General features: G+C 39.9%; 1 protein-coding gene across 1 annotated transcript; it reads right to left on the bottom strand.

The window, feature by feature from the left end:
• Nucleotides 1–4,643: 4,643 nt before the first annotated feature.
• Nucleotides 4,644–20,303, bottom strand: LOC109908792 (39S ribosomal protein L15, mitochondrial). Its single transcript, XM_020507491.2, has 5 exons — nucleotides 20,125–20,303; nucleotides 9,215–9,372; nucleotides 8,833–8,998; nucleotides 8,385–8,508; nucleotides 4,644–5,116 (listed from the first exon to the last, which is right to left on the bottom strand). Exons 1-5 carry the CDS (start codon nucleotides 20,227–20,229, stop codon nucleotides 4,779–4,781), a joined length of 891 nt encoding a protein of 296 aa, XP_020363080.1. The 5' UTR covers nucleotides 20,230–20,303; the 3' UTR covers nucleotides 4,644–4,778.
• Between the last annotated feature and the right edge of the window lie 271 nt (nucleotides 20,304–20,574).

A 20,574-nucleotide genomic window follows, 5' to 3' on the forward strand; every position in this document is an offset into this window, starting at 1 on the left:
TTAAATTCAACATGAACTCCAGACCAGGGATTTCAGAGAAACCTCTCAAAAGTTTAAACAGTCTCTTCTTTTTTTAAATGTTCAGACCTGATCCAGATTAAAAAGGATTTCTGTTGCTTTGAAGATAAGGACTGCAGCTCTGCCATAAACAGTAATTGTGTAGTTTCTTTCCTGTGGTGTGATTTATTTAAAGTATTATGCTGTAAGGTTTCAGGCTCGTTTTCCTGGCAGGGCCTGCCATGTGTGTACTGTATCTACTACGTGTGTATGGAGTTTATTATTGGCAACAAGATGCCAATCCTGAGACCCCCCCCCCCCCCCACATACCCAGAAAAACACTCATGATGGCCTTCGAATTCAAATGTGAAAATTTGTGCAGTATATACAGAAATAGCATAAGACCATTACAAACGCTATAACTAAATTTGTAGTAAGATTAGGACATTTTACATTTAAGAAATTAAGTTGTACACTAAAATTCCCCTAATATTGCAAATGTAAAAGTCTAAAAGGATGTTCAAATCTATTTCACCTTTGGCAATTGATATTACAAAACACCCAAGCTATTTGATTTACATACTGGAAGATAATGCAGATAAAATAATACAAATAAATATGAAGTTATTTATGGAGAACACATATAGAAGAGGCCGGGGAGTATGACTTTTCTGATGCCATTTATTCTGGAATGCCAATGGGACAGTATGTTGTAAATTCAATAGCTTACATCTGTTGGGAAGAATATGTACAGACGACTACCGGTACACAGTATAAATATGCGTTGTTTAAAAGAATGTATCTGATCAAATTAAAATCATTAGGAATGATGAAGAAATTAAAGGTGATTAACTATATGGATGTTGTTTTGCATGTGCACATATTTCCGATTGCATCAAAAGAAGCCCTTTAGTCAGATGCATGTTTTCTGAACTGGGGGTGCACTCTAATGGTGGAATTCCAGAAATGTGATGTGGAATACCTTGTCCCTTTCCTGTCTGAAAGGGTGATCATTTAGATAACAACCAGGATGTGTTTTTTGAGCATTACATTAACATCATGACATTTTTTAAATACCTTTTACGTTTCAGTCAGCTTTAGAGCATAACAGGGGCAAAACGGCAAGTGTGTGCTTCAGATTGTGTTCCAAACAGGGGGTGTAGAATCATTCCAATGTCCAGGCCAGGATACAGCTGCCTATGACTAATTTAAAAACCCCTTCTCAATCTAAGGCAGGCCTTTTCACATGTAACACACAGCATGCATCTGTTTCCTGTTTTCATTCTGAGTTTTTATTTTCCTTATTTCCCCCTCACCTGTTGGGGTCTACGTTCCTTCCATCGTGTTGATCATTGATGTATCTCAGTGGGGGACCTAAAGCACCGCCAGCGGATGTGATCATTACAGCACTTTCATCTGAGACTGCCGTGCGGACATTAGTCAAAGTCAATACATTAGTCAAAGTGTGAGCTATCCCAAGGCTATCCCTCTTCAGTGTATACCATATATACAGTACCAGTGAAAAGTATGGACACAGCTACTCATTAAAATGTTTTTTCTTAATTTTTTACTATTTTATATATTGTAGATTAAATAGTGAAGACATCAAAACTATGAAATAACACATATGGAATCATGTAGTAACCAAAAAAAGAGTTAGAATCTCAAATATAAAATATGGTTTGATTTATTTGAGTAGCCAACCTTTGCCTTGATGACAGCTTTGCACACTCTTGGCATTCTCTCAATCAGCTTCATTAGGTAGTCACCAGGAATGCATTTCAATTAACAGGTGTGACTTGTTAAAAAGTTAATTTGTGGAATGTCTTTCCTTCTTAATGCGTTTGAGCCAATCAGTTGTGTTGTGACAAGGTATGGGTGGCATACAGAAGATAAGCCCTATTTGGTAAAAGACCAAGTCCATATTATGGCAAGAAGAGCTTAAATAAGCAAAGAGAAACGTCAGTCCATCATTACTCGGAGACATGAAGGTCAGTCAATCCGGAAAATATCAAGAACTTTGAATAGTGCAATCACTATCAAGCGCTATGATTGAACTGGCTTTCATGAGGACCGCCACAGGAAATGAAGACCCAGAGTTACCTCTGCTGAAGAGGATAAGTTCATTAGTTACAAACCTCAGACATTGAAGCCTGATGAGTCTGATGAGTCCAAATTTGAGATTTTTGGTTCCAACCGCCGTGTCTGTGTGAGATGAACGGATTATCTCTGTATGTGTGGTTCCCACCGTGAAGCATGGAGGAGGAAATGTGGAAATGTGCTTTACTGGTGACACCGTCAGTGACTTATTTAGAATTCAAGGTACACTTAACCACCATGGCTACCACAGCATTCTGCAGCGATACACCATCTCATCTGGTTTGCGCTTAGTGGGACTATGATTTGTTTTTCAACAAGACAATGACCCAACACACCTCAAGGCTGTGTAAGGGCTTTTCGACCAAGAAGGAGTGCTGCATCAGTGGAGTTGTGGAGTGCTGCATCCACAATCACCCAACCTCAGTCCAATTGAGATGGTTTGGGATGAGTTGGACAGCAGAGTGAAGGAAAAGCAGCCAACAAGTGCTCTGTTGTATGTGGGAACTCCTTCAAGACTGTTATAAAAGCATTCCAGGTGAAGCTGGTTGAGAGAATGCTATCATCACATCATCACAGTGGCTACATTGAAGAATCTAAAATAATACAATTTATTATTTTGTTTAACGCTTTTTTTGTTACAACATGATTCCATAGGTGTTATTTCATAGTTTATGTCTTCACTATTATTCTACAATGTAGAAACTAGTACAAATAAAGAAAAATCATTGAATGAGAAGGTGTCCAAACTTTTGACTGGTACTGTACATACAAAAATATGTGGACACCCCTTGAAATGAGTGGATTTGGCTATTTCAGCCACACCCATTGCTGACAGGTGCATAAAATCGAGCACACAGCCATGCAATCTCCATAGACAAACGTTGGCAGTAGAATGGCCTTAATGCCTCGTGAGTGGTGCAGTGGTCTAAGGCACTGCATCGCAGTGCTAGCTGTGTTACTAGAGATCCTTGTTCGAGTCCAGGCTCTGTCGCAGCCGGCCACGACCGGGAGACCCATGGTGTGGCGCACAATTGGCCCAGCATCGTCCGGGCTATGGAATTGTTTGAATGGCAAGGATGTCCTTGTCTCATCGCGCTCTAGCGACTCCTGTGCCGGGCCGGGCGCATGCACGCTGAAACGGACGCCAGGTGTACGGTGTTTCCTCCGACACGTTGTGGTGCGGCTGGCTTCCGGGTTAAGCGGGCATTGTGTCAAGAAGCAGTGCGGCTTGGCTGGGTCGTGTTTCAGAGGATGCATGGCTCTTGACCTTCGCCTCTCCCGAGTTCGTACGGGAGTTGCAGCGATGGGACAAGACTGTAACTACCCATTGGATACCACAAAATTGGGGGGGGGGAGAAACAACAAAAAACAGCCTAACTGAAGAGCTCAGTGATTTTCAACATGGCACCGTCATAGGATGCCACCAAGTCAGCTTGTCAAATTTCTGCCCTGCTACAGCAGCCCGTCAACTGTAAGTGTTGTTATTGTGGAGTGGAAACATCTAGGAGCAACAACGGCTCAGCCGCAAAGTGGTAGGCCACACAAGCTCACAGATCGGGACTGCCGAGTGCTGAAGCATGTAAAAATTGTCCGTCCTCGGTTACAACACTCACTACTGAGTTCCAAACTGCCTCTGGAAGCAACATCAGCACATTAACTGTTCGTTGGGAGCTTCACACAAGCGTAAGATCACCATGCGCAATGCCAAGGGTCGGCTAAAGTGGTGTAAAGCTCACCGCCACTGAACTCTGGAGCAGTGGAAACAAGTTCTCTCGAGTGATGAATCATGCTTCACCATCTGCTAGATCTGGGTTTGGTGGATGCCAGGAGAATGCTGCCTGCCCCAATGCATAGTGCCAACTGTAAAGTTTGGTGGATGAGGAATAACGGCATGGGGCTTTTTTCCATGGTTTGGCCTAGGCCCCTTTGTTCCAGCGAAGGGAAATCTTAACGCTACAGCATACAATGACATTCTAGACAACTGTGCTTCCAACTTTGTGGTAACAGTTTGGGGAAGGGCCTTTCCTGTTTCAACATGACAATGCTCCCGTGCACAAAGCGAGGTCCATATAAGAAATGGTTTGTCAAGATCGGTGGGGAACAACTTCACTGGCCTGCAGAGCCCTGACCTCAACCCCATCAAACAACTTTGGAATGAATTGGACCGCCGAATGCGAGCCAGGCCTAATCACCCAACATCAGTGCCCGACCTCACTAATCCTCATGGCTGAATAGAAGCAAGTCCCCACAGCAATGTTCCAACATCTAGTGGAAAGCCTTCTCAGAAGAGAGGAGGCTGTTATAGTAGCAAAGGGGGGACCAACTCCATATTAATGCCCATGATTTTGGAATGAGATGTTCGACGAGCAGTCGTCCACATACTTTTGGTCAAGTAGTGTGCGTAACCTAACCTCAATTTACTCCTCCATTCACTATAAGCATTGATCATTAAGCATGGTGCCTTTCTTACAGAGATGTACAATAGAAATACATTATTTTCAGATTTGGGGTGAAACGCCCCTAAGACGAATGAGAGAACCATGACATTAAATTATGAACATTTAATAGAGTTGTGTTGGAAAAGCTGAATCCGTTGGCCAGTTATGCTAAGAGACGTTTATTTTAAATCACCCATCATGACATTTATGTATATAAACAGAGCATGTTTATGTTAATCATTTTTAAGAATTGTAATATTGGAGCAGTTTGTCGTCAGTCGGTTTCAGAATCTTTTTCTCTGTCATGTTGACCACCCAGCCTGGCGAGAGGCCAAAGAAGATCTGTCTGGGGTCCTTCCTCATAAAGAGCATGTGGAACAACTCGTCTTTGGAAATGTCCGGTAAAATGTAGCCATACTTCTGGGCCAAGGCTATCCGTGCTTTTTGAATCTTCTCTGGGTCTGCCAGGTAACCACGGTTGGCAGCATCTGTGTAGTACGGGACCATGTCCTCCCCAGGCAACATTCTCTTTGGAATGGGCTGTCCACTTAAGAAGAACGGCACAGGCTTACACAGGACCGCTACAGACAGAACAAAGCACAGAGTTACTACCTCTCCAAGTGTAAAATGTAAGTGGCGTCATAGCAAGATGATTCAAGTTTTGGCTTAATGTGTTTCTACGGAGTAACACTTTACAATGGGGTTCTATTTGTAAAGGGTTTATAAAAGGACTTATTATTACGTAAATGCATAATAAATCATTAATAAATAGGTTATAACAAAACACCTCCAGCTATTAACCATTTATAAATGTACTTACAAATGCATTGTATGATCATGCAACCTTATTTTCAACGGTTGCAAAGTTATGATGCATTCTTGCTCTTTCCCAGGAACAGAAATGATTGGTTTTCAGACCAATGGTCAACTCCAATGATATGTCTTTTATTTTTTATTGTGTGTGGGGGGGGGGGATCAGCTTTAATATTGCGGATAGATTGAGGCTTCCATCAATTTAATGGTCAGCATAATTTCCAACCCCCATATATATTTTTTGTCAATATGTATAATATATATATTTTTCTTAAAAATATATTTGCCCCTAAACCCCAATGATGTGTCTCGCCCCGTGTTTGAAATCCTGATGACGCAAATATATTTTGGGGTAGCCTAATGGTCGAATCCCAGAGCTGACAAGATACAAATCTCTCGTTCTGTCAATTAAGGCAGCCCCCTGCACTTTAAATTTAAAAAAATACAATTGGTACACTTATTTATTCAAGGAATGAAGGCTTCATCTCAAGATCACAAACTACTGGTGCAGTTTGCTGGTTTCCGAAAAACATGTTGGCACTTACATCATGTGACAGTGCGTCGTGAAGAATCATGATGGACGTGGCTATGAGAAAGGTGCGAAGGCCAGACCAAAAAGATTGCGCAAAATAAACGTTCAATAGATACAAATGTGCAATTTCTTTCAGTTTTGAATACAGAAGTTGTCCTGGATGATTTAGCATGCTGCTCAGCTAGCTAATGTTTGCTAGCACATCTGTACTGCCTACATAGCTAGGAAACGTTAGCTTGCCCGCTAGCTAGCAGTAGATAAAACCTCAAATGTATTTTTGAATATAGACATTCTGCTAGACGATTTAACACAAGATAATCTTTGGCATGATATAGCTAACTAAATAAGTTGATCACGTTTGCTGGCTAGCTAGCGAGAAAAAGACACCCCCTGTTTTAAGACTTAACTTGCTAGCTAGCTAGTGTATTAGCAAAAAATGTGGTAACTACCTAAGCCCTTTCATCAGTGTCAACTATTAGTGTTGACAAGTAATGTTAAACTCTAGCTATTATTATTAATATTATTAGCTAGCAGTGGATAACATAATTAGCTAAGCCTAAATGGTAGAAATTATGATAATGATGGTAGTAGAGTAATGTAGCTAGCTAGTGTATATGCTAAATTGCCATAAATTCCTCTCCCTAACATTCCCAACTGCCAAGTTTTCTGAACAAAAAACACATATATATTTATTTTTCCATTGTTGGACATAAGACTGTTAAACACCAGGAAATCAGCTCCAAGTGATTTTAATGTAAACAATCTGTTCCCAAGTATTCCCACGCATAATAGAGAGACGTGATTGTATACAAATGTAAGCAAGGTTTGAAATTATGTTTCAGTCAAACATTATATCAGTTTGGGCCTCTTGCAGTCAATTTGCAGTTTACAAATGACTTGGAATTATGTTCTGGCCCCCCGACCATCCGCTCAGCAAAAACATTTGCCCGCGCTGAATGTAGTTGATGATCCCTGCCATAAGGTCTCAGACTCCAGGATGGGAAAATGCTTAACAAGAAAGAAATAGATGAAGACACAGAAGGGGACTGTGTTGTATTTTAAATAGTTCATCTGTTATACATTCCTATTCTGACTTGTAAATGTTAAAAAGGGGAGAAAAAGACCCTCCCCTGTTTATCAGAATTAGATAGGCTACAGATTTGAGTCCCCCCAATGTATCCTTCTATTAAATTAAATGTTATTCTTAGTATGTATTGCATGTTTGAGGAAGTTATATACTGTTATAAAATGTTTGTATCTTGACATTAATAAATGGCCAGAAGGTTTCTTTCTTTTAAGGTATATTTTTTGAAGATGTAAATATTGGTAGGCCTAGCTCATTAATAAATGGTCAGTAGGGTTCCACTTTCTTTAAAAGGTTCTAGATCTGTCATTCTCATTTAAAGCAAGTCTAATAAGTGGTACATCTGTTCTATGTGCGCTATTTCTATGCTTCCTGTTTTTACCTTCAGTTTTATACACCAACTTCACACAGCTAAAAATACGATATTCTGGGTTATGGGAAAAATATTTTACAGCGGTCTAGATGGTTCAATGATTGTCCACACAATGAATGCTTGTTTTGTCACAAAACTGAAATTAGGCAACCAGGAAATGGAAGAGCGATTTCTGTGACGTTTAAAGGAATCTTTTCAGCAGTTATAAATATTGGTGACTAATTTGTTATTGGTCTGTGGATTGACACTTTAAAATAAGGTATAATTTGAGCAGTTAAAAATGTTCATAGATCTGTTACTTAAAATAAGGTATACTTTTAGCAGTTATACATGTTGGTAAATCATTTATAGATTTGAGAGTTCACTCAGAGTTTAGACATACTTATAGGACAGTATTGGGTACTCATCACCACATACATGAGAGAAGATAGCACATAGTTAAGCATGTTCAGTCAATTAATTGTGGGTATGAAGACTAAAACAGTCCATGTTGTGAGAGGATATATCTTCCACTGTTACACAGACCAAAGGTATTAGGGTTACCATTTCACACCAGAGCGTTCACCATACTTGGACTATCACAGAGAAGTGGTAAGTGTGTGTTGATATAATCTGGTAAGGGGTAATAATTGAATTATGTCCTGGATGTAAATTTGTCCAGGGCATCAGGGTTTCAAACGTGGGCCAAGACACATGAAAACAAAGCTTGTCTGTTCCAGGGACAGAGCACCAATGCATCACACCCAAAAGTGAGAAAATAACTATTGTTCAACTATGCAACTATTGACAATACGGTTGCATAAGGGTTCATCAATATATGCATTTATAAATGGTTAATAACTGGAGGTAAATATTGTCTCACTATTTGGCAAACACTGACCAGTTATTGCACTGTTTTGACCAATGTGATATAACCGTTTATTAATAGTTTAATGCATTTGATTAAATAACTTAATAACATAATTATAACCCCTTTATAAACACTTTACAAATGGAAACTTATTGTAAAGTGTTACCTACTACGACATTACCATCACTACTACTCACCGAGACTTCTGGGGTCATAGAAACCTGTAGTGACGATCCCTCCGTTTCTCTCAATGGCAGCAATGGCCTCCTCAGATGCCATCTGAACTTCTATGTTGACTTTCGCTGCAAAGATACCAGCACCCTGATAACACACACAATTGGATGCAAGAATAGAGAAAATTGATTTTCAATCAATACAGAACAAACCTACAGAACGGGAAAAAAACTGCCTCTGGTCTAGCATAATCACACTACAATCTAATTAGCTAAATACTGCCCCCTACTGGCAAAAAATATATGTGCACTAAATAACAGATCTTCCTTGCTTTACATAAATATAAGTAATCAACTACCTTGGTGGGATCGTGTTTCATCCACAAGCTTCCGTAACAATGAATTCACCCACAAATCAAGCGGAGACACAGTCATGACAGCTCATAGGTGTAAATATAGCCAATGTAAATACCTCGCCAACAAGCTGAACACCATAGTCCCTCTTCTGGGGCTGGATGGTCACTCCCCTGCCGTTGACCAGCTGTGTCAGGTCAATGGGCTGAGTGGGGTCAATCCGGCCCAGGTCAATCAGATACTGCAGCCTGTTCAAGGTCAGTGGCTGGTACTGAGCCCGCCGACTAGGAAGAAAAGCACACATTTGTGAGCATAATCTCCTGTCCCTAAACAAACGGCTATAACGTATAGAAAATGTGATTGACATCAAGGCAATAACAATTACAGTACAGAGATACAGTATGAAAAGCTACAAAGCCTTACTTTGTTGCTTCTCAGACTGCATCTCTGTATTGGAACGTTATGCCCGTTTGATAGTATGACCAACAGAACATGGCTACCTGTGTCCCTCATTGTAGCCGTATTTGGGGATGGCTAGATAGAAGGGAGTCTGACCCCCCTCGAACCCCAGGCGAGGTCGGTTGCCTCGCTGCCTCTCCCCTTTGTGACCCCGGCCACTTCTGTTTCCTCCATGTTGGCCTCTGCCTCGCTTCTTCTCCTACAAAATGATAGATGAGACAGAATTTGATTCACATTATCAGTGTTTGTGCTATTCTTTCTTCACTATTAATGTTTCATAATGTAACAATTGACATATTACATAGTAATCAAAAGTCAATTATTTGTCATTGTCACAATGAATTCATGCAATGTATTAGCTAGATTGGTTATATCACATTATCTGGCATACAAATATTTTTTATGTCCATTATTTGGCGGTACCAGGGCCTCGTTTCCCAGTTGTGATGTAACTTAAGCATTACAATGATTGTTCCAGATATAAAGTTGTTTCTTAAATAACGATGTAAGTGTTTTTCCCAAACAAGCACATGGAGAGAACGTTTGCTAAGTCTGTAGTTAGACCATGTGTTGCTACCAATAGGATCAAAAGAAAAGCAGTGCTGCTCTCGGATCAGCTTTCACTATTCAAATCTTTCCTTAGCATTATAATTACTCCACAATATTGACGACGGATCAGTTCCTAGAGTGATATTACCACCAATGGCTGCAAAAATTGAGGCGGCTTATTCTAAATGCTTACCCTATATTAATGCACTAAATTAAGATTTGGCACATCATTGTGCACATGTTGTTATACATCATGAAATATATTTAGCCAAAATGTACAAACAGTATAACAGAAGTAATTTGAATGAACATAACATTTATTTTAATGTGATTGAAATGTACAGAGCATTTGGGAAGTATTCAGACCCCTTTACTTTTTCCACATTTTGTTAAGTTACAGCCTTATTCTAAAATGTATTAAAATTGTTGTTTCCCTCATCAATCCACACACAATACCCCATAATGGGGCCTCCTGAGAGATGCAGCGGTCTAAGGCACTGCATCGCAGCCCCAGGTTCGATTGCAAGCTGTGTCATAGCCAGCCGTGAGTGGGAGATCCATGAGGCGGCGCACAATTGGCCCAGCATCGTCCGGGTTAGGGGAGGGTTTGGCCGGCCAGGATTTCCTTGTCCCATCGCACTCTAGCGACTGCTTGTGGCGGGCCGGGCACCTGCAAGCTGACTTTGGTTGCCAGTTGTCCTCTGACACATTGGTGCAGCTGGCTTCCGGGTTAAGCGAGCAGTATGTGTTTGTGTTTCAGAGGATCTCATTATTGTAATATTTTTTTTATATTCGATGACGTCAACAGCTGGTATTCAATGGAGAGAGATGCTCTGACATACTTAGTGCACTGAATTCAGAACGTTATATAACCTGACAAAATGTAATTTAAATAAAAAACAAATAGAGTGTAGTGATATGAATATCTGGTTAACTGGTGGAACCAGTGAGCTAGGTAGCTAGTAAGGAAACCTGAGCTTAAAGAAAGAACTGGACTACCCTAAACCGAGAAGGTTGTGATCAATATGATGAACCCGTATTCACATTTACAAACCTGGTGATATAAAACGGGGTGAAAGTAAAAATCACAAATCGACTTATTACTCAAGAGTAATTTAGCCAACTCTTAGCGTTATCATTTGATTTGTAAAGAATAGGACAAAATCAATGTCAAGTCAATGTAGCTATCTACCTGAGCACAGCGTTTTCAAAAACATTCAGTACTTTCATGACATTCACTTGACCTCCTTGTATCTCTAAACGCCAGGGGTTTACAAAACATAACTAAAAGAAAAGCAACGTTTTTATTTTGTAAATACTGTAATGTAGATCTAATTCTACTCCAGGACACTCCCTCCTGCGATTCAGATTCTAGCTTTTGGAAAATACAATGGGGAAATACTGTTTATTATAGTCACGGGTCTAACCACTCAGCTGGTACTATGACAGTTGCTTCATAAGTTTAGAGGTGATATTTCAGAGTTTGGTGTGTCCAAAGACGGGACATGGGTACAAGATAATGCTTGTTTTATTATATGCAATTTAATAATTCTCAAACAATTCTCACACCACAAATAAGACTTTATTTTTTGGATCTTGCTGATAGGCTTACTGAGCTGCAAAACAAATATACAAATGCATGGCTTATAATATCTGGAGACTTTAATGAAACACCTGATAACTCTTTAGATAAATTTCCACCTAGAACAGCTCTGAGATATCAGAAAAGTGACATCATCACCTCATGTTGCAGTAAACTGACCGTGGTTGATACATGGCGTTTCTTTAAAACGAACTTAAAACAAATACACCTGATGTAATAGGTCAATGATGGTCAGATGCAGAATTGATCTGTTTCTCATTTATCCCCCACTTGTACAGTATGTACAAGAAGTAAGTCATAAACATGCTCCTTTGACTGATCATACAATTATTTGATTGACGTTAGAATGTTCTGAAAAATCCAGTGGCATTCGAGGATACTGGAAATGTAATAATTCACTCCTAAATGATCCGGTCTTCAACAAGAACACAAAGAACTTGATCATAGACTCGTTTAATTCAAATTATTTAGAATCAAAGCATGGAAGTGGGAAATATTTAAATTCAAAGTAAGATCTATCCCCATTACACGCAGTAAGGAACTAAAGAAGCAAACATTTTTTAAAGAAGTTGAGCTTATGAATAAATTGAATGTTCTTTTAGAAAAGGATACCCTTTCAGCAGAGGAAAATGAGATTTGAATACAGTGTCTGTGTTCACATCTCTGGAATAGAACTAGATCAAATGTACATGGATTTAGCTAAAGGGCCCTTTATTAGATCTAGAGCAAAGATTAGAGATGCTCTTAAATCTATGAAGAAGGGCAAAGCACCTGGAACAGATGATCTTTCTGTGGAATTCAATTTACACTTTTGGGAACATTTAGAGGGACCAGTATTCAACATGTTCCAAGAATGCCTAGCTAAAGGGTGAGATGATAAGTACCATGAAACAAGGGCTTATTTCCTTAATACCAAAACCTGATAAAGATCCCCTTCTCATAGATAATTGGAGACCTATTACATTATTAAATACAGATTATAAATTGATAACTTTGGCATATGCTAATAAGATTAAAAAAATAATAATTAACACCTTGTTAATGAAACCCAAACTGGTTTCATGAAAGGTCACCACATCAGCTGTAACATAAGGTTAGTTTTAGACTTGATTGATTACGCCGATTCAATTGAATCAGAAGCTATTATTCTTTTCCTCGACTTTTGTAAGCATTTGATACAATTTAACACAAATTCCTAATACATTCGTTGTACACTATTGGTTTCGGAACTAGCTTTGTCTCCATTATTAATATACACTGCTCAAAAAAATAAAGGGAACACTAAAATAACACATCCTAGATCTGAATGAATGAAATATTCTTATTAAATACTTTTTTATTTACATAGTTGAATGTTTTGACAACAAAATCCCACAAAAATGATCAATGGAAATCAAATTTATCAACCCATGGACGTCTGGATTTGGAGTCACACTCAAAATTAAAGTGGAAAACCACACTACAGGCTGATCCAACTTTGATGTAATGTCCTTAAAACAAGTCAAAATGAGGCTCAGTAGTGTGTGTGGCCTCCACGTGCCTGTATGACCTCCCTACAATGCCTGGGCATGCTCCTGATGAGGTGGCGGATGGTCTCCTGAGGGATCTCCTCCCAGAACGGGCGGGCCAGTCCATAGCATCAATGCCTTCCTCTTGCAGGAACTGCTGACACACTCCAGCCACATGAGGTCTAGCATTGTCTTGCATTAGGAGGAACCCAGGGCCAACCAGACCAGCATATGGTCTCACAAGGGGTCTGAGGAGCTCATCTCGGTACCTAATGGCAGTCAGGCTACATCTGGCGAGCACATGGAGGGCTGTGCGGCCCCCCAAAGAAATGCCACCCCACACCATGACTGACCCACCGCCAAACCGGTCATGCTGGAGGATGTTGCAGGCAGCAGAACATTCTCCACGGCGTCTCCAGACTGTCACGTCTGTCACATGTGCTCAGTGTGAACCTGCTTTCATCTGTGAAGAGCACAGGGCTCCAGTGGCGAATTTACCAATCTTGGTGTTCTCTGGCAAATGCCAAACGTCCTGCACGGTGTTGGGCTGTAAGCACAACCCCAACCTGTGGACGTTGGGCCCTCATACCACCCTCATGGAGTCTGTTTCTGATCATTTGAGCAGACACATGCACATATGTGACCTGCTGGAGGTAATTTTGCAGGGCTCTAGCAGTGCTCCTCCTTGCACAAAGGTGGAGGTAGCGGTCCTGCTGCTGGGTTGTTGCCCTCCTACAGCCTCCTCCACGTCTCCTGATGTACTGACCTGTCTCCTGGTAGCGTCTCCATGCTCTGGACACTACGCTGACAGACACAGCAAACCTTCTTGCGACAGCTCGCATTGATGTGCCATCCTGGATGAGCTGCACTACCTGAGCCACCTGTGTGGGTTGTAGACTCCGTCTCATGCTACCACTAGAGTGAAAGCACCGCCAGCATTCAAAAGTGACCAAAACATCAGCCAGGAAGCATAGGAACTGAGAAGTGGTCTGGTCACCACCTGCAGAACCACTCCTTTACTGGGGGTGTCTTGCTAATTGCCTATAATTTCCACATGTTGTCTATTCCATTTGCACAACAGCATGTGAAATTTGTCAATCAGTGTTGCTTCCTAAGTGGACAGTTTGATTTCACAGAAGTGTGATTGACTTGGAGTTACATGGTGTCGTTTAAGTGTTCCTTTATTTTTTTGAGCAGTGTATTTTATAAAGATATGAATAGTTCTATACATATCTAGGCGATACAGCTATTTCTAAAAGACAAGGATCAAGTTACTATTGCACTTAATATTATCAAATCATTCTCTTCTGCTGCTTCTGGTCTGGAACTTAAGTTAAATAAAAGCGAAATATTATCCATACATAACTCAAATGATCAATCTGTTGAGTATATTCCAGTGAAAGATAATGTGAAATATTTAAGGCTGCACATGGCAAAAAAAACATTGTCCGTCAACATCTCAATTTCTCTCAGAGATTAAAGAATACAAAATCCATCTTTAATAACGGGCCCTTACGTGACGTCTCAATTGTTGGAAGGTTTTTATTGTCGAAAGTAGGAGGGTCCTGTCACGTTTTGTCTACCATGCTTAATCCCTATTTGTAGTGGATCAAACCAGCAAGGATATCAACAAAACTTTCCTAGACTTTATATGGAAAAATAAACAATGCAAACTTAAGAAGTCTGTAATATCAAACCAAAGAGCTGATGGTGGGCTTGAAGTACTAGATTTGATTGATATCAACAATATCTTTAAAGTAAACTGAATTTAAAAAAATGTATGCTTAGCTCTGAATCTATATGGTACTTCATTCCCTGTCATATTTTTATGAAATTGGGTGGTCTTACATTTGTGGAAATGCAACTATTCTCCAGCAAAATTACCCATCAAACTCTCCAAATTTCCTGAAAAATTGATTTTAGCCTGGAAAATAAGTTGTCCACAACTTCTCCCCACACAAGGCACTTTTGTAGAACAAAGATACTGTTGTTAAAAACAAGTATTTGTTCTTGATTTATTTGATAAAAAAGGAATTATTCTCTCTTATAGAAAGTTCTTAGAAACATGTAACTTCCAAATACATCAAATAATTTAATTCTATATGTAAAGCAATACCTTCAGGACTTAATTAACAAAATATAATTTGTGTTTAGGAGAACATGTCAAGATAGGTGCACAACTTACAGTGCATTCAGACCCCTTCCCTTTTCCCAAATGTTGTTATGTTACAGCCTTATTCTAAGATTGATTCAATAATTCCCCCCCCCTCAATCTATACACAATACTCCATAATGACAAACACAAAACAAGTTTAGACATTTTTGCAAATCTAAAAAAAAAAAAAACTGATACCTGTTTACATAAGTATTCAGACCTTTTGCTATGAGACTCGAAATTGAGCTCAGGTGCATCCTGTTTCCAATGATCATCCTTGAGATGTTTCTACAACTTCATTGGAGTCCACCTGTGGTAAATTCAATTGATTGGACATTACATGGAAAAGGCACACACCTGTCTATATAAGGTCCCACAGTTAAGTCATGTAAGAGCAAAAACCAAGCCATGAGGTTGAAGGAATTGTCCGTAGAGCTCCGAGACAGGATTGTGTCGAGGCACAGATATGGGGAAGGGTACCAAAACATTTCTGCAGGATTGAAGGTCCCTAAGAACACAGTGGCCTCAATCATTCTTTAATGGAAGAAGTTTGAAACCACCAAGAACCCGATGGTCAATCTGACAGAGCTCCAGAGTTCTGTGGAGATGGGAGAACATTCCAGAAGGCCAAACATCTCTGCAGCACTCCAACAATCAGACCTTTATGGTAGTGTCCAGACGAAAGCAACTCCTCAGTAAAAAAGCACATAACAGCGCACTTAGAGTTTGCCAGACAAGATTCTCTGGTCTGATGAAACCAAGAAGGAACTCTTTGACCTGAATGCCAAGTGTCACGTCTGGAGGAAATCTGGCACCATCCCTACGGTGAAGCATGGTGGTGGCAGCATCATGCTGTGGGGATGTTTTTCAGCAGCAGGGACTGGGAGACTAGTCAGGTTCGAGGGAAAAATGAACGGAGCAAAGTACAGAGAGATCCTTGATGAAAACCTGCTCCAGAGCGCTCATGACCTCAGACCGGTGCGAATGTTCACCTTCCAGCAGGACAACGACCCTAAGCACATGGCCAAGACAACACAGGAGTGGCTTCGGGACAAGCCTCTAAATATCCTTGAGTGGCCCTGCCAGAGCCCGGACTTGAACAAGATCGAACATCTCTGGAGACCTGAAAATAGCTGTGCAGCGACGGTCCCCATCCAAACTGACAGAGCTTGAGAGGATCTACAGAGAAGAATGGGAGAATCTCCCCAAATACAGGTGTGCCAAGCTTGTAGTGTCATACCCAAGAAGACTTGACTGCCAAAGGTTCTTCAACAAAGTACTGAGTAAAGGATCTGAATACTTACGTAAATGTGATTTCAGTTATTTTTTAATACATTTGCAAAAATGTCAAAAAACCTGTTTTGTTTTGTCATTATGGGGTATTGTTTGTAGATTGTTTTCCCCCCTCATCAATGTAATCCATTTAGAATAAGGCTGTAAGGTAACAAAATGTGGAAAAAGTCAAATGTACTGTATGTTAGAAGGTTGCCCCCTGTTGGATAAGAAATGTAGTAAATGAACAAGATCTCCCCAAGAGGACAATTCTTCTGGAATGCATTTGTTACTCAAATTAAATGGAAGAAAGCTTGGTTTCCCCTTCACAAATTTTGTATAACAAATTAAGTAAAATAAATTCACTTTAAAATCTTGCACAAAATATACCTTTGCAATAACGTGTCTAAGTTCATGGACTTAGAGCAGTGATTCTCAACTGGGGGGGGGGGGGGGGGGGGGGTCGTGACCGATGTTAAGGGGTCGCAGGAATGTGCAAGAATATAAAAACTTTTTTTTTTTTTTACATTTTGAAAGGTAACCACCGCAACAAAACTTTTATTTTGAAAGGATACCACTGCACCACTTATTGTTGCTGACTTTTTCAAAATTTTAATTGTACCTTTATTTAACCAGGCAAGTCAGTTAAGAACACATTCTTATTTTCAATGGGGAACAGTGGGTTAACTGCCTGTTCAGGGGCAGAACAACAGGTGAAATGGCTAGCTACGTTCAGACTCTGATAGTTTTCGCGCTGCACTCACTGACCAAATACAATAACGTTCTCGCCCCCCCACACACATTTCGCTACACCCGCAATAGCATCTGCTAAATTTGTGTATGTGACCAATAAACATTTGATTTGACACACTGATCCAATAAAAATTTCATTCTGCAACATGGTTTTGTTTTAAATGTGACACGTCCAATCAGATAATACAGATATTCTTCTGTCAGCTCGGGGGTTTGAACTCGCAACCTTCCGGTTACTAGTCCAACGCTCTAACCACTAGGCTACCCTGCCGCCCCACAAGCAGTGCGTCCACAGTGGTGAAATGGCTAGCTACGTTCAGACTCTGATAGTTTTCGCGCTGCACTCACTGACCAAATACAATAACGTTCTCGCCCCCCCACACACATTTCGCTACACCCGCAATAGCATCTGCTAAATTTGTGTATGTGACCAATAAACATTTGATTTGACACACTGATCCAATAAAAATTTCATTCTGCAACATGGTTTTGTTTTAAATGTGACACGTCCAATCAGATAATACAGATATTCTTCTGACAGCTAGCTTGATTGATAGCTAACTATGCAGACGTGTTCTGAAGGCATTGCACAAGTGGATAGTTGGCTGTCATTTAACTCATGTAGCTATAGCGGTCTGAGTAAAATCATTGACAAGTTTTTCAAACGTGCAGCTCCCTCTTAATTTACTGCTGCTTCCAACGTCAACAAGGCAAACAACCCGGTCCGTCAAGAGGAGAAAATACCTCCCCGACTTCATCAAATATCGTTTTACATAACATGTATAGAAGAGAGGCAGGATGAGGACAGACTGCAGTGGATCCTATGCAATGAGCTAGCTAATGAGAGCATGAAACCCTCCAAAATGAAAAGGTATCTGGGCACCAACCATCCAAGCCACAAAGATAAGACAGTTGACTTTCTTTTTTAAAAGATATGTCAATATCTGGAGGCCTCACAAGATTCATTTAAAAACGTATGCACAGTACAAGAAAAGGCACTTCGCACATCATACCTTGTGGCCCAGCGTATTGCTAAGAGCAACCTGCTGCATTGACATGTGCACTAAAATCGTGGGAGAGCCCGCCGCCAACAAACTTAAAACCATACCCCTAGCCAATGACACCACGAGGAGAATCCAGCACATGTTTGAGGACATACAGTGGGGCAAAAAAGTATTTAGTGTTCCACCAATTGTGCAAGTTCTCCCACTTAAAAAGATGAGAGAGGCCTGTAATTTTCATCATAGGTACACTTCAACTATGACAGACAAAATGAGAAAAACAATTTGCTGTCATTTGATCGCAGACACAGCCACAGTTCTGGTGCAGAGTATCCTGCTTTCGCCTGTAGTGAATCAGCACTGCCTATTTGTGTGAAAGTGGCTTCTCTGCTATGGCCGTGCCGAAAACTAAAAGCAGAAACAGACTGGACAGCCAGCACGACCTCTGAGTTGACCTGTCAACCATCACTCCAGACTTTAATAAACTTATCAATCTGAAGAAACCCCCAGCTTTCCCACTGATAGGCCACACACACAATAAATAAATAGGTTAATGAGTTATTGTTCACTATGTTAATTTTTATTGTTCATTAATTCTGACATTTATATTACATTTTATTGAACTGGTTAAAAACGTACACCTTTACAAAAAAACTTTAAGGTTGTGAAACTATTCACATGGTAATTGATGATTACGAATTCCTAATGATTTTTGTTTTTTCTATTTTAAACACTGGTATGTGTTGCTGTTCATTAACATTATTGGACTGGTTTTAATGTCATGTTCTGAGTCTGATCATTTATTACACCCCACAGGTGAACTGGTTGCCTAATTAAAATGGCTTATTCTCTTGAACTGATAATACATGTTCTCTCAGTTAATCCAGGCTGCATAACATCCGGCCGTGATTGTGTCCAATAGGGTGGTGCACAATTGGCTCAGCGTCGTCCGGGTTTGGCCGTCATTTTAAATAAGAATTTGTTCTTAACTGACTTGCCTTGTTAAATAAAAGGTTCCATTTAAATGATTTAGAAAAATATTTGAATGACTTTAATACCATAATAGTACACCGTGAGACAGTCTATTTTGCAAGTAAAGCCTGCCCAAGAAGGCAGCTGCAATACAACATTACAAAATGTAATCATCAACAGTCCATAATATTGGGTCGCGCAATTGTCATTGGCAAATTTGCGTCCTCAAGCAAAACCAGTTGAGAACCACTGACTTAGAGGACATATGACTTTTCTGTGATAAAGAAGGGGAAACTATTATACACATTTTTTCTGAGTGTGACTCTGTGAAGTTATTTTAAGTATTTAAGAGTTAAGGATTTACATGTTTTATTTTATTAATAACACCAATGTACTCAAATGAAAACCAAACTTCTGAATTGGTCATTCATTTCTTAATTCTCTCTGGTAAATTTTATATACAAACACAAATATTTTAAATCTGTCCCCAAATGCAATATATTTCTACTTCAAATCGAATATAATCTCTAGCATTAGTCAATAACAAAAAAAAACACTGTATTCTTACAACTCTATCATAGATGTGTAACCTTTGACCTTATTTTAGGCACATTAACTTTTAAAACTCAATTCATGTGATTTTTTTTTTTTTACTTGAATGTTATTTTATGTTTCTTCAGAGAAAACATACGTGTACTGATATCCTATGTTTTTGTGGTTACTGTATTGTAATTTGAAATGTAATAATAATAAAAGAGGATTTAAAAATAATAAAATGCTTTGACATGAACAGGCTTAGCCATCTCGAGACAACGCCGATGTAGTGTTTTTTCACAAAGTTGCAGGGAAGTCACATCTCCTATTTATACTAGTACACTCGTAACAACTCAAGCATTAGGAAACATCTATCTGATCAAATAAACCTCACGTAGCAAATAAGCCATTATATTTTGTTGTTGACCAAATTCGACAGCAAGAACTCCTTGCTTGGTGGGCGAAAAAACGCCACCTGTTGGAGGGACAGATTTTACGCCGAGTTGGGCCCTCTTTTCCTCTTCCTCTCTGGCTATTTTAGCCATGATAGTTAGCTTGCTAGCTTTTCAGAAACTTTTGGGCTAGCTAATAAACGCATACTTACAGCTTTCTTTGTCCCCGGTTCCGGTCGCAAGTTTGCTAATGTAATACGAGGCAAATTCTGCAAAATATCTAATGCCTTCCCACCAGTTTTTTTGGTAAAAGACATTGTCCTCTCCACATACCAGTGTTACCCAAGGACAAAATCAGGAACCATGGATGTGGCTCACGTGACGTGACACAATCCACATGCCGGAAGCGGAAGTACCATTGTTTCACAGATTTTTGGAACATCTAGATTTCCTACAGATTGATTGGATTATAATATTGTCCTATCCATTGTGTTTACCAGTTAATGAATGTGTACTGCGCTCGCTACTACGTAAACAAACTGTACCCTCGTAACTATCGCAAACCATAGGGCCAAGGGCGATACAACTTGAACGCTGTCTTCCCATCCAAGCATACATCGTCAATTATGTTGTTGAACGCCAGCTACTTACGTGCAGTGGCG

Source organism: Oncorhynchus kisutch, linkage group LG18, assembly GCF_002021735.2.
Source record: "Oncorhynchus kisutch isolate 150728-3 linkage group LG18, Okis_V2, whole genome shotgun sequence".
In the NCBI taxonomy this organism is placed as follows: domain Eukaryota; kingdom Metazoa; phylum Chordata; class Actinopteri; order Salmoniformes; family Salmonidae; genus Oncorhynchus; species Oncorhynchus kisutch.

What these genes read in the sequence shown, in the direction of transcription:
- LOC109908792 (XM_020507491.2), bottom strand. Translation starts at nt 20,229, where the DNA reads ATGTCTTTTACCAAAAAAACTGGTGGGAAGGCATTAGATATTTTGCAG. An exon ending in GTGTTCAGCTTGTTGGCGAG is followed by an intron (nt 8,509 to 8,832) that starts GTATTTACATTG and finishes GTGTGTTATCAG; the next exon opens with GGTGCTGGTATCTTTGCAGC. An exon ending in CTATGACCCCAGAAGTCTCG is followed by an intron (nt 5,117 to 8,384) that starts GTGAGTAGTAGT and finishes TTCTGTCTGTAG; the next exon opens with CGGTCCTGTGTAAGCCTGTG.